General features: G+C 39.7%; 1 protein-coding gene across 2 annotated transcripts in view; it reads left to right on the top strand.

Annotated features, from left to right (window-relative positions):
* The window catches only part of WDR11 (WD repeat domain 11), a 59,832-nt gene extending 54,441 nt beyond the window's left edge, over positions 1 to 5,391 (top strand). The window contains exons 29-30 of one of the 2 annotated variants that reach the window (XM_081329388.1): positions 649 to 888; positions 4,606 to 5,391. In XM_081329388.1, coding sequence (XP_081185514.1) covers positions 649 to 803 — 155 coding nt within the window. In that variant the 3' untranslated portion in view covers positions 804 to 888; positions 4,606 to 5,391. The remainder of the gene's footprint in view (positions 1 to 648; positions 889 to 4,605) is intronic. The other variant, XM_081329389.1, reaches the window with a different exon arrangement.
* The last annotated feature ends 9,646 nt before the right edge of the window (positions 5,392 to 15,037 follow it).

A 15,037-nucleotide genomic window follows, 5' to 3' on the forward strand; every position in this document is an offset into this window, starting at 1 on the left:
GGTGGAACAAAGACATACACACACCCCTCACTTTTGGAGGATTTTTGCTTCAGGGGTTTTTTCTTTTTTTTCTCAGGAAATCAATCAGGTAGAAGGGAGAAAATCAATATTCTTACCCAGTTCAGTAAGTTTACAATCACGCTGTTTACAATCACGCTTAGTTTAGTACTTTTTGACTTCGGCTGCATGTAGCTTGGGCTAGACTCACGAATGATGCTAGCCTTTCTTCTGTCAGTTTTTGGAGAGCTTTCCCCAGACGCCTGGATTGACCACCATCTCCCCAGGATCGGCAGGGCTTCCCTCCTTTCTTGCCACCTCTCTGGGGTGGCTTTGGGCCCATTTAGGGTCCCCAAACAGAGAGAAATAAGGGATCAGATCATCTCGATACCTCGGCCAGTGCGCTACCTGCGCAGAACCGGAAGCCCTGTAAACCTTTTTTTTCCAGTCTAAAAGACGAAAAAAAAAAGGATAACCTTTATGTCTGTAGTATCTAAGTGATATCAGGCAGTGTGTTAAATTGGAAACATTTCAGTGTTAAATATTTTCAGATCTAACAGCAGGATTAAACATGGTGCCATCTTGAACCATTGTAATCCAGAAATCTGATACCTGATTGCTCATTTTTGTATTCCTTAACCTGCCTTTCACAGAAGTTAATCCATGCAATATTTGCCGATTATGCCAGAAGTCTGAAGTCTCTAGGGTTTAAGCAGGCTGCTATTTTGTTTGCCACAAAAGCAGGAGTACCGGGCAAAAATCTGTTGAGTGAACTTGAACAACAGAAGGAAGAAGTCAAAGAATGAGAACTTTGTAGAAGACAGCTAGAAGTTGTGATGTCTCATGGGATAAGTCATTGGTGGTGCAATAATACTTCAGCAACAAAAAAGGGTGTTTTTTTTAAAAAAACTATCTTGTCACAATAGAACTATAATTAAAGAAGATCTGGTATTTTGTTTTAATGTTGGTAGAGACACGTTTTGGTATTAAGCAATGCTATATTTGTCTTTGACTAACAACTCTGTTTGTAAAAGCTTTCAGCAACTGGATATTTATCTTCAAGCATGGTTTAAAATTTGTGAACTAGGCTCAGCCCAACATTTTTCTGCTCCTCATGATTTAAGATTGCCTCCATGTGTGCCCTGAAGTTATACAAATGATACTGAAAAAAACCTCCATAGCACAAGTTCCACATTTGTATTCTGTCATTCTTTGAAACCATGGCATCTTGCTTATCTTTATTGGTTTACCAAAGTGAGTAAATTCACTGCTGATCCAAACTACTTATGGTAGTCAACATACAGCTATACTGATGTTTCACTGTGAAATGTGCATATGCAAAAAATTTCTCTTGCCCCAAAGTTAAACAAGTTGCATAAAACTCAGAAGGCTTCTCAAACGATCCTGGAGACTAGTCACAGGTTAAACATATACATAAAGTTGTTCAAAGGCAACTTGTACACAATACTGTAAGGCCATTTTGTAATGCCCAAACCTGTTCTGTACCAGCCCTGCAGAAAAGGCAGGGACAACCCCTTTACAAACGGCAAGAGGCTGGAATTAAGCCTGCCAAATTTATTAACATAAAACAGCAAAACAAGACACCAACCATGAAACAGGAGCTATGAAACAGGAACTAATCAAGCGGTTGCCTTCAGCAAACCAGCCCTTCCACGCATTCCCCTTTTATACAGTTCAGGGCGTGGCTTCTCTCTGCTTCCTTCCGAGGTGCCCCATTGCCTTCCTCTGTTTACTCCTGATTGACTGCCTCCTGCGTCGGGCGTCCTTGAACAGGGCCAGCTGTGGGTCATCTTCATCCACGCTGTCAGGCTCACACAGCTGGGTCTCCATCGTGACCAGATGGGAGGGGCCTGGCTGAGGGCTCTCATCAGCAAGCTCTTCAACACCCCCCTCCTCCTCTGAGTCATCCGACCCAACTGCCGAACCCACAGGCTGACCCTGAATCACAACAAAACCTAACTGAACCCGCTGTTTTATTCCCAACCGAGATAAACTTTAAACTTGTAGATTTTGTCCATACACTTCAACTTGTGTTTTAATAGTAAAAGAAATACTGTAAACTAGGGAATTAAGGAAATGTCATGTATGAAATTTCAAGGCATCGGTTATGCTTTTCAATAATAATGTAAAAAATACCTATCTAGTTCCTCATCGTGTTTCTCTCAATGGACTGCCCGAATCCTGAGGGACGTAGCACTCTCCAGTCCTATTATTTAGAAGCAGGGTGCTTCTGCTTCTGGAGTTAACTTATCAACATCACAGAAAGTGATTTCTGATCATTTAGTTTTCCATGAACTTGTTTTATCTCTTTTAAAGCAATCTAAATAGTGGCTATAATAAAATAAAACCAGATTCAGATGGTTTTGACTTAATTCCATTTAGTTTTACTCTTAATAGCTGCTTAATAAACCTTTCTTTTTTTAGCTTTTTAATACCAGACCTTTGTATTTGTTTTCATTTCATTGTTTGTGTTTAATTAGACACTTCAGAGATAAATTCTAACTATAAACTGTCCCTTTTTGTTTGCTGAGGTTGTCAAAGCCATCTACTGTTTTTGATTATTATCTTATGAAATAAATTAATATGGTATAAATCTAGGTATCAGAATATACTCGGTCTTTAGAGCAGAGAAAGATTACTATAGCTGTATTCATCCTAATAAGCCATTCCATAAGGGCATCATTTGAATCTGTGTTGGTAAGAATGAACCAATATAAAAATTAATACATTCTGCTTCCAAAGCCCTATGAAATAAACCTACTTGTATGATCCTGTATTAATAGAGAGTACATTAAAACATGGCAGGCATATTTGATCTTTAAACTTCTCTACAATATTTAGCAGAATGTGGTTGTTGTTAGGCTATTTTTGCATTTCATATTTTTCAGATTTCAAATTTGCACTAGAATAGAAGCTCTGCACACCTGACAATAGGAAGCTTGTTCAACTAGAAAAATCAGTCAATTAGTAGTGCTGTATTGAAGGAGTATTATGAAACCAAGTTTTTACTTGGATCACCACAATCTCAGTTACACTGCTTAATAGTGGTACATTTGGAGCAGTGAAGAAGGAGTGAAAAGGAAAGGAAAAAACCCAGTAATCCTTATAAGTTTTCAAAGAGAAATACTTTTATACCTGGATCTGTAAAATACTTTCTGTAAACTAGGTAATCAGTTCTGGGTGTGATATAAATGCATATAAGACTGAGAATTCATTTTAGCATTTGAAATCTCATCACTCTGTATATCATACAAAGCATTTCACAGATCAGTAGTGTATTTTTTTTATACTTTCCTTGTCATTTAACTCTTGATTAAAAGAGCACTGGCATTTAAGGTTGAGAACACTTTAATCCTGATCTGTACACTATTTGAATCACGGGACTTTTTACTATTTCATGTTCCTTCAATAACAAGATAGATTGAATGGGTTAGTTAGTGATAGTGTGTAATGAGCATGATTGAATTAAAATAGCTATTAATCACATGAAACTAAAGGTAACTGGATTTATATAAAGCATGGCTGAAAATAACTATTCAGTGGTTATTTGTGGTACCTGGGTCCATTTATATAATATTTCCAATGCAGTGATTTAGGAAAATTCAGCATAAAATTCTTTTCAATTTTACAAGACTTAATTCATTATTTTCCTAGCACAACATCATGGGGGAATATTTAGTAGTCAGAGTGGGCATTATTTGAACAGTTGAGCCATAGTTATTATAATGTGAAATGTCTATGTGCATATAATGCTGCCATTACAGCATTTTTAATCAGATAATTAAAATTTTAAGTTGTTGCACATTTGTATGTTGCCAATCATTGCTGTGAGATGGGGAGCCATATAAATTGTTCAGATAAATAAATGTACTTGCAGACAGACATAATCCTGTAACTACTGGCTACTAGAAACAGGAGTCAATGCAATAGGGCAGGGGTGTCAAACTGCCGGCCCACAGGCCGGATGCATCATAGCAAAACCATGCCCACCCCGTTGCCGGCAATGGCAAAAAAGTCACGCTATGTCATGACACATCACGTGGCATTGCGAGCTTGACACCCCTGCAATAGGGAATTAAGAACAGATTTCACTTCATTTGGAGAAAAGCAGATGAATTTAACTACTCTCTTCTAAATCAGGCCATCACCATCACTACCTACTGTGAAGCCTTGAACTGCCTAGTCATGCTAAAAATCTGGATAATTACATGCAAATGCTAACTAGATAATTCAGGGGTATTAACCACATTTTCCTGACATCAGCTAGTAAAGCTGTATATATTGCTATTAAATGACATTAGTATTCCCTTGCCTGCCTTCTACGAGCTACAGTGAATTGGTGTTGGAGCTCAATTTTCAGTTCTGAATATTACATCACAGCTGTTTCTATGTAACTTGATAAGAAGGTAAATATTATATACAGACAAACTGCATACAATGTTAAGTAGGCCTTTAACAATAACCATATAATTAAATATTTGAATGAATGCCTTAGTTTCAATGAATGTTCAGATAAAGCATCTCTCATGAAGCAACATAGCCAGTTCTTTTCTAACACTTACTGTTTTGCATTATTTTTCTTTGCAGCCCCTCATAGGCTTCTCCTGCAGAGCTTGTAGTGTACTTTCATTAAATACTATTAAATACTGCTGATACACCAAAGCAACCTACCAGAGGTCTTCCTGGTGTGTACCAAAGCTCTTCCAGGATGGATAGAATCAGAATGTGCTGAATTCCACCACTTTCATTGATGCTGTCCAACTTTGGAGCATTTTGGCCAGTTCCAAGGAACTGTTTACTTGGAGGGTGGGGGGGGGGAAACTTGTCAATGCAAGTCTAAATAGCCCTAATAATCAAGGTCTTGAGGTCTATTATTATTATTAGCCCTAATAATCAATGTCTTTAGGAAATACACAAAAGACCTAGGTTTTAGATGAAAAAGGTACACATAAAATAAGTGTAAGTAACATTCCTAGCTGTATTTTGAATAGTATTTGTTTTACTGTGAAGTGGAGCTAATGAAATTAGCTAAATGTTAATTACAGAATTTTTAATTAGACATAATTGTCATTCTTAAAACCTATATGATGACATTAGCTCTTTTAATTGGTACTGTGATGTTTAAGATAAGCCTTGTATTACATGTATCTTTTCATATGTCACTACAAGTGCAGATATGCAGAAGTAGGTCCAACTGGATATAATGGATATATTTGCAAGTACATGTGTGTAGGAATGCAGCCTTATTGCACTATTTATATATTTTGTACAAGTTGGAAATTGTTTCCATTAAAATCTTGTTCCAAAATGAAAAATATTATTAAATGTTTTGTTATGTTGCAAAATTAAAATTAAAATCAATTTTTAAAATTATATTTTCCTGTGATACTGACTTACCATAAAAAGAGCATGTCTAATTTAATTTGATTTATTCAATTTAAGTGCTACTCAATTCAAAATTATTCTGGGCAGCTCACAGAGTAACAAAAACAAAAATACTACAAAACCAAACCAACAAAACAAATACAGTAAGGAGATAATGATCAAGATGGAGACTTCGACTAACAACAAAACTCATAGGGTCTCTATTCACCCTAGTCCAGGGGTGTCAAACTCGCAACGTCAAGTTACGTGTTGTGACGTATCACTTTTTTCCGTTGCCGGCAATGGGGTGGGCATGGTTTCAGCATGAGACATCTGGCCTGTAGGCCAGAAGTTTGACACCCGTGCCCTAGTCCAAGCCTGCGGAAAGAGCCTCTCTCTGATTAAAGGGGTAATTTAATTCCAGAGGACAGATGTCATGAGAAAAGGCCTACCTCCTCCGTCCCAAGAAATGATACTGTTTAATTGAGAAAGCATGCCAATCCTGTCAATTCGTATTTCCTGCTAGATGATGACTCAAATAACAAGATTCTGTGCCGTGTACGGATTTGGTAATTAGCATACCTTGAATCACACCTGGAAATTGTTCCCATAGTGGCCAAAACAAGTGCATATTGCATCTCAAAGATCATATAGTACCACTGTGGCTACTAGTCATTAACAGTTTTATCCTTAGATGAACTTATTTTAATTCTTTTTTGAAGTAATTTAACATATCATCATTAGTTGACTAGTTCTATAGCTATACGAATAAGCATTTTCTTTTATCTTGCTAGAATATCATGCATTTTCTCTAAAATATGAATATTTATATACTACCACGTCACTGTTTGTCCAAAATAAAATGGCCCAACAAATGTAAGTCTTCCTCAGAATTGTTCCATCCCGTTAGTTATCATTTTATGCAGGTTTTTTTCCAGGTTTACAGTATTACGTAATGATAATACTTTTGATCTTATCATCTTAAATGTGGTCACCCATGTCAAATTAAATACAATGTAATAGTGGAATCTGAATTAACAATAGCATGGTATCTCTGGAATAATTCACAGAACTGAGGTTGAATTTGTCAAGGAGCTTATGCCATAACGATTGCAGCTGATTGTGAATGTCTCACCATTAAAGAATTGGTATAATAGAACAAATATAAAAAATAGTCACATTATTGAAGACTTCACTGAGGAAGTCAAAAGGGTTTGACAATTAGGAGTCAAGGACTAGGACAGAGTGGAGAATCAGCTTCAATTCCCTTAAAGATTTTGGGTCAAGGAGTCAAGTGATGGGCAGAATGTTATCTTAATATTTTCTTAGTCCTTTAAAAATATACTAAACATAATATTTTCTAAACAAACTATTAAGCCAATATATTTGCACTTTCCTTGTTTACAGTTTATCTTTCTTGAATTACTTTACAGTATTTTGCAATAAAATCTTGCATCTGTGCTCTAATACAAAGCAGGAATTACAAAAATTCTAAACAAATTGTAATTTTAAAAAATCAATGTATTCAGAACTTTGGGACTCTGTTCTGCTTGTTTACTTTTCCCCCACACACATAAGGACCCAGATTCCACAGCTATTTCAGTACTGGGGTAAAATATAGGTAGAAAATATGTGGAGTAGGATGGATAAGCACTTCTGTTCACATGGCAACCTGTTAACCAGCTTCATTGATCTTTTTAATATATGTGGAACCACATGATGGTGGAATCTGCTTATCCGCCATCAAAGTCCCAACTTCCAGAAGAAGGAAACTGCGGTGAGGGCCAGGAGAATCGCCTCAATCTTGCTACCTCAATCTGGAATAGTTTCTACGCCCAGATCAAGTTCTTCCCAAGAAAATTTCATAATGTGTTAGCATAGTACATGTGCAGATCCAAGCACTAAATGTGATTTTCCAACTGCCATTTTTTTTAACCACCGGGATTAGCACACTTTGTTTATACTCTTATCTTTCGACTTGAATTTTCAGATCTTGATTATTACTATAAGTCACTTAGTAATTGATTGCAAAGAGTAAGCAGCATCCAAATGATTATAATTAACTAATTGAAATAAAATACGGTCAACTGAAAGTATATTTCCTTCTTGCTGTTGGTCATTACAAACATTGCCAATGGTGAAAATAAGGGATCATTTTACATCCATGTAAAATGAACAGATTAACAATTGAAAACACTATGGCAGTACAATATACCATGTTTTCCCAAAAATAAGACCCTCTTTTGGAAGGGAAAGACCCGGTCTTATTTTTTCTTTCCCTTCCAAAAGAGGCACCAGTTCTTATTGTCGGGGGTGTCTCTTCCACTCACCTCATGGTGGCAGCACCAACAGCCCCACCCAGACAGCCCACTTCTGCGGCCAAAGGAGCAGCTTCATTCTGCATTGAAAATAGAGCTCTAGCCTGCATTTCACAGGCCTTTCCAGAAGGCCTCTGTAGCCAAGAACCAAGTTACGGATTGAATCCATAGCTTCGTTCTCAGCTGCAGAGACCTTCCGGAAAGGCCTCTTGACTACAAAATGCAGGCTGGAGCTCCATTCTCAGCTGCAAAATGAAACTGTTTCTTTGGTTGCAGAGGAAGTGGATCAGCGAGGCAAGTGTCGATCCATGGGAGGCCTGGCTGGTAAGCTCCACCCCTGCCCTAGCTTGATTTTTAGGTGCCTTGCCCCAAAATTAGGGCTTATGTTGGGGGTAGGGCTTATATTGGGCCCACTCCCAAAAATCAAGCTAGGGCTTATTTTGGGGGTAGGTCTTACTTTTGGGAAATACTGTAGTATTTCTCATTGCCTTATATAACATTATATGCTGCTCATATCAAAATCCTTTCTGTTTCCTGATTCTGGTGCCATTCCATTAGAATATTAGTAGAAAAAGTCCTTTAACCATCCAGTTACTGAGCTGCTGAATTTGGTTCATTCAGCAATGAACATGGCATTTCTAAATACAGGTAGTGTTTGACTTACAACAGTTTGTTTAGTGACCAACGTTACAATGCCACTGAAAAAAAAATGACTTATGACTTATTTTTCACACTTATGACCATTGTAGCATCCCCATGGTCATGTGATCAAAATTCAGACGCTTGGGAACTGACTCATATTTATGACGGTTGGAGTGTCCTAGGATCATATGATCACCTTTTGCAACCTCCTGACAAAAAAGGTCAATAGGGAAGCCAGATTCACTTAACAACTGTGTTACTAGCTTAACAACTGCAGTGATTTACTTACCGTATTTTCTGGTGTATAAGACGACTTTTTAACCCATGAAAATCTTCTCAAAAGTCAGGGGTCGTCTTATACGCCCTGTCGTCTTATATGCCGAAAAATACAGGTACATAAATCAATCAAGTGCCCCCGTTCTTGCAAAGCAACTTCAAGCCTCCTTAGTCCAGTCCCCCCTCCAATGTGACCCTCCCTTCCCACCCTCAAGAGCCTCTAAGCCCCTTCCCCTCCCCCTTGCAAATGCCAGACCCCGGGAGCGGCAGGAAGCCCCTCCCCCTCGCCCAAGCAGCATCTGAGCATAAGCAGAGCGCGCTCTGCTACCCACTATCTCTCCCGGCAGCCCGGACAGTGGTACTTGGCAGCCTGGTGCCCCTCTCACCCGCAGACCACGCAGCGGCCCTCGCCAGCCGGCCTTGGCATGGCCACCCCAAGCCCGGCTCTCCAGCACGTCTTTCAGGTCCGCCTGGCCGACCGCCTCCCAGGCGGGGCTTGGCTCCAGACGCGGCGGCTGCTCCGTCTGCAAATGCGCTCTCATGCTTGGCCGTGCAGGCTGCCGAAAGGCAGGGACTCGGAGTTCCTGCGGTGGTTGCGCCTTCTGGCATGCCATTTGCAGAGTCTGGCCTGCAAGAGCGCATTGTGTGAACGCAGCTCTTGCGTGTATTCCAAAGGGTGGGTGGAAGGAAAAGCCCCTTTGGGCTTCAAAGGGCGGCTTTGCACCATCTGCATCAGACGGGGCTGAATCGGGCTTGTGTTGCAGCCGGATTTAGCCGGAGGATGAAACATACAAAGAACAGTTGCTGGAATTGGGTATGTCTAGTCAAGGTTAGACAACCTTGGTTCTTTTATGGATCGTGGACTTCAACTCCCAGAATTCCTGAGCCAGCCAGGAATTCTGGGAGTTGAAGTCCACATAGTCGTGTTCCAATATCTCAGGGGCTGCCCCAAAGAAGAGGGAGTGAAGCTATTTTCCAAAGCACCTGAGGGCAAGACAAGGAATCGATGGAAACTAATCAAGGAGAGAAGCAACCTACAACTAAGGAGAAACTTCCTGACTGTTAAAACAATTAACCAGTGGAACAACCTGCCTCCAGAAGTGGTGAATGCTCCAGCACTGGAAGTTTTTAAGAAGAGACTGGACCGTCATTTATCTGAAATGGTATAGGGTTTCCGGCGTATAAGACAACTTTTTAACCCATGAAAATCTTCTCAAAAGTCGGGGGTTGTCTTATACGGCCAGTTGTCTTACATGCCGGAAAATACCGTAACAAATGTGGCAAGAAAAATGATAAAAGTCACTAACAAATGTCTCATTTAGTAACATATATTTGGGGCTCGATTTTGGTTGTAAGTTGAGGACTACCTGTAATCTTTTCTGTGCTAAATGCCTTATACTTTGCTTTCTGTAAAAAGATGAGATGCTGACAAGTGCAGATATCTTCCAATTTCCTGCAAATTTGTGAAAGAAAAAAGCACCTATCATTATGAAATACAAAGATTTTTCTAAAAGTGTATTGGTTAAGGTTAATAGTTCTCTCTTCTTTCAGTGTAATCTCACTTTTGACAATTTATCATTCCAACAGGATATTTTGACAAGAATAAAATAGAAAAATAAAATTACCCTTTACTTTCCTGTAAAATATGAGAAAGCAATATTTCTAACCACTTCAGTCTGAAATGTGATAAGAAGCCATTATCAGAATGTGACTGCTGCTTATTGTGGGATCACACTATTTCATTCCTTCTCTCCCCCCCCCCCCCAGCAATCTGTATTTGCAAAGCTATCAGAGCAATCTATGCTATTGTTATAGGCTCCAATCACCTTGAATCAAATGGCAAGGCCAGAATTTAAATCGCAAAATGCTGGGAAAAGGCAAACCAATTCACATTACAGGATTACCATCAGAACTCTGTGAAACCAATAAAATACCATTTCCAGTAGCCATTTAGCACAATAGCTTTGAGAATATTCACATTTAGTGCTCTTGGTGACAAGGAAAAGGAGATTATAAATTGTATGATGAATTCTTTTTATCAAAATGCTAATTGCCGAGTTGGAATGTGCAAGCATTGAAGTTGCCTTTCTGGAACTAGATATTTTGGTTGGAAAAGGAATTTATAGATTTTCTTCTCTTCATATGAAATGTTGATCAAATGAGGGCAAGGTGAAAATACCAACCAATGGCTATCATATTAACTCCTTTTGAACTCTGGGGCTGAAAAAAAAGCTCAAAACTGTTATCTTCAACCTTTTTTTAATATCTAGAATTAGTTTATTAAAAACTAATTTAAGGATGATTAACTTAGGTGGATTATAGAATTTCTGTATATTATTTTCACAAGAAAGTCCTTTTAAAATTCTCAGGCGAAGAATAGAGAAAATCTCAATCTTGCCAATAGGGTGATTTTGTCCACTATTGTTGCTGTGTGTGCTGCACAAACACTTTCCTCCATTTCAGTGTATTCAGTGTGGCTCATGTGGTTAGGACACTGGAGTGACAATTTGCAAGCCTTCATTCAAAGCCCAGGTGCTGCTGTGTGTTGGGGTGAACTCCCATCATTCACTCCAGCTCCTGCCTAACTAGCAGTTCGAAAGCGTGCAAATGTGAGTAGATAAATAGGTACCACTTTGGTGGGCTCTTTAATGGGGACATGAAAGGAGTCCTGAACTGGGAATCCACCTGACAACAGTCTTGTCACCGGCTGATCCTTTCACCATGGAAGCCCTTTGGTGCTTCCGACATGGAAGTAAGTGAATTTATACGGTGGTACATTTTTCTGATAAGATACAATCCAAACAAAAATCTCTAAAAGTGCTTAAAAGAAAACAGATAATATAATTGTATATAAATGAGCATATCTCCAGTCTGGGGACATTGAACTCTAGGCAAACAGTTGCCACCTCTGAATCTTGTTTTGACTTAATATTTTAAATATTAACATTTACATCATTGCGTCTTGAGCTATCTTGATCCTATCTTTAAGCAAATTTTGCTATTATTGGACAAAAAACCCAACTTTCTCTTTGTTAGTTACAAACTCTTAAAATAGCAGAGATAATTAATTAGCAAACACAATTTTTGCTTAGAATTGGGAATAATTTGTTCTTAGTAGACTAAAAATTAGGAATACATAGGTAGGAGAAGAAGGGTCTGAAATTTATGGACAGCAAACCTTTTTTTAAAAAAAATCACGATATTTTTTCCATTTTAAGAGTAAGGGCAAAACTAATGTGACAGGTATAAAATCCGTATAGATTTTATTAAAAATTATAATTATTAAAACCCATTGTTTCTTATTGTAAGGACAAAACAATATTTAGGGATGAATTCCTGAAGTAGCCTGAAACCCTACTTTTCACCCTTAATATCACAGGTGACAATGCTGGTGGCATGGCATTTCTTTAAAAACTAAAGTATAAAATATTATTGAACAAATCATAAATTGCAACCTATAATTTTATTCTCTCTATTTCTGTAATAATTGAAAGTCTGCAAATGGCTATGTTTTGCTATGAACTATCTGCACAAGAAGTGAACTATAGACAGAAGAGTATTATAAAATCGGCTATATATAGTAGCCCAGTGCCCAGGTCTTTTATTTTGTTTTGATTTGCACATTCAGCCAACGCTAAATCAGGCCATCAACTTATTTTTTCAAAAAGCTGCTATTAAAATAATTTCCTTGTACATTTACTTCACCAAGCTATCTTATTATATTTTCCTAAATTTTAAATTATTTTTTTTAATTTGAAATGATCATAACTTCTTTCACTCGCCTTTTCTCACATATGCAATTTGTAAGATAAATCATTTTGTCATTGTGAGTCCTTTTATGAGACCCAAGACTGCTTTTCTTCTATATAATATTTTAACTAACACAGGGCAGAAAAAGTTCCCTTTAATTTTTCACACCAGTATTAATTCAAGTTGATGAAGGATTTACTTTTGAGATTTCTTTCACAGTCTGATGTCCTTATACTCATTCAGCTATCTGTGGGTCAAGAGGCATATGCAAAGGCTCAGAGCTTCATTACTTGAGCCTGTCTACTAGTTTTCAGCTTTAATGTCTGCTTCAATAAAATTCCCAGGAAAGTATGATGAAAAAAAATCTATCACGAAGTCTTTCAGTAGCAGAGGCTTTCCTACACATGGAGATTTTCCCTTTATCGCAAAAATTTTGAGAAATCATCCAACCATTTTTTATATCTTATGGACAATAAGAAAAATTACTGATGGAAATACAGGTACGTAGGAACAATTACCAAGGCAAAATGACTTTTTTTTAAAGTGCAGAACAAAGAGATAACATGTTATGTTCGGATTGACGAGCACACACAGCGAGGTTAATCAACAATAACGTTTATTCAATACACATGTAGTCAACTGGGGAATTCCCGTCCGGGTGGCCTTATATATATATTGACACTAACCAATCCCCGGCCTGGAATCTCCCGCCGAGAAAACAACATCCAACCCCGGCTCAGGGTTTTCCCGCCGATGGAAAACCACTCCCCATCTAATCTGCCGACACAACACCCCTTCCCCCCCAGATGAGTGTTATCATTTAACATAGTCCTTTAAGTATTTTGGTGGCTTATGAACTCTGGCTGGGTATCTCCCTGGAGTATTACCCACTCTGTTGTTTGTTTCCCCATCAGGCCCTGCAGTCTGTATGGGTGTAGTTGTTGTTGGAGCACCTGTGGCCTGTTGTGTTACTCTGAGTGCCAATGACTGTGGGGTAGAGTTTTCCTGAGGGAATGATTCCACCCCTCTGGGTTGTGTCTCTGTTCCCCCCCCACCGGGTGCTATAACCCACTGGTCTTGTCTGTTAAAGTCGTTGTGTGTTTGGACATTCGTGTTATTCCCTTCTTGCAAAATTTCAGGAGACCTTTTCCTCAGTTGATCAATGTGTCTCCTAATCAGCCGGTCCCCTTCCCCCTCTATGATGTAAGATAGAGGCCCCGTTTTGTCGATGACTACCCCTTGTGTCCACTTATCCCCCTGCCCATACTTCCTGGCCCATACTAAGTCTCCGATGTTGAGAGACCTGGTTGAACTGTCCAGTTCAGGTTCCATGGGTAGCCTGTCCGGGTGGAGTCTGTCTAATTTAGTAGTCAACCGTCTGCCCCACCTCATCTCTGCTGGGCTTTTCCCCGTGGCCGTGCAGGGTGTCGTATGTTGAGCCAACAGGAACTGGGCCAGTCTCTGGTGCCAATCACCTTGGATGATTCTTTTCAGTGCGTCTTTTGTTGTCCTGACGTTTCTCTCTGCCAATCCGTTGGAGGAGGGGTGGAAGGGTGCCGACGTCGCATGCCTAATCCAGTTGGCCTTGAGGAAATCCTGAAATTCATTAGACGTGAATTGGGGCCCATTATCAGAGACAAGCACATCAGGTAACCCATGGGTGGCAAAGAGTCCCCTCAAAACCTGTATGGTTTTGGCGGAAGTTATGGACTTGACAGGCACGACCTCCAACCACTGAGAGTAGCTGTCCACGACAACCAAGAATATTAGGCCTTGAAATGGTCCCGCGAAATCTATATGTATGCGGGACCATGGGTTGCGAGCCACCTCCCACTTGTGTACGGGGTTGTGTGCCTGTTCAGGCCTAGACCTCTGGCACTGGTAACAACCAGCTATTCTTTCTTCGATGGCCGTGTCCAACCCAGGCCACCATAAATGACTTCTGGCTAGGGCCTTCATTCGCACAATCCCCGGGTGCCCCTCATGCAGTTCCCTGATGACTGCCTTCCTATGTCCTTCTGGTATGACAACCCTATTGCCCCACAAGAGGCAGCCCTGGTGTGACGACATTTCGTCTTTCCTCCTGAAGTATGGTGTAAATTTGGGGTCAGGATTCTTATTGGGCCACCCCCCTTGGACCCATGCTGCTATTCTACTAAGAATGTGGTCCTTACTAGTGGCTAATGCGATGTCCTTAGCTGTCAGTGGGCATTCAGGCAGTTCCTGTAATGAAAGGATTTGCCCTGCAGGTGCTGGGTCTGGTCCTGTATCAGATAGTGGCAGTCTGCTTAGGGCATCAGCATGACCCATCTCCTTCCCAGGCCTATGTTTGATGGTAAATGTGTATGCTGCTAAAAAAATATACCATCTGAGCATCCTAGGGGACATGATTTGGGGTGTCTGTTTATCTGTAGTGAACAGGCCTAACAGGGGTTTATGATCTGTATATATCATGAAGTCCCTACCATAAAGGTAATCATGAAATTTTTTAACACCCGCCACTATGGCTAGTGCTTCCCTGTCAATTTGCGCATAATTCCGTTCAGCTTTGGTTAAGGTTCTGGAATAGTATGCGATAGGTCGCTGTTGCCCCTGGGCATCAATGTGGCTTATAACTGCTCCCACCCCATAAGGTGAGGCATCGCAGGCAAGATAGATTGGTTTGTTCT

Source organism: Vipera berus (genome assembly GCF_964194415.1).
Source record: "Vipera berus genome assembly, chromosome: 5".
In the NCBI taxonomy this organism is placed as follows: domain Eukaryota; kingdom Metazoa; phylum Chordata; class Lepidosauria; order Squamata; family Viperidae; genus Vipera; species Vipera berus.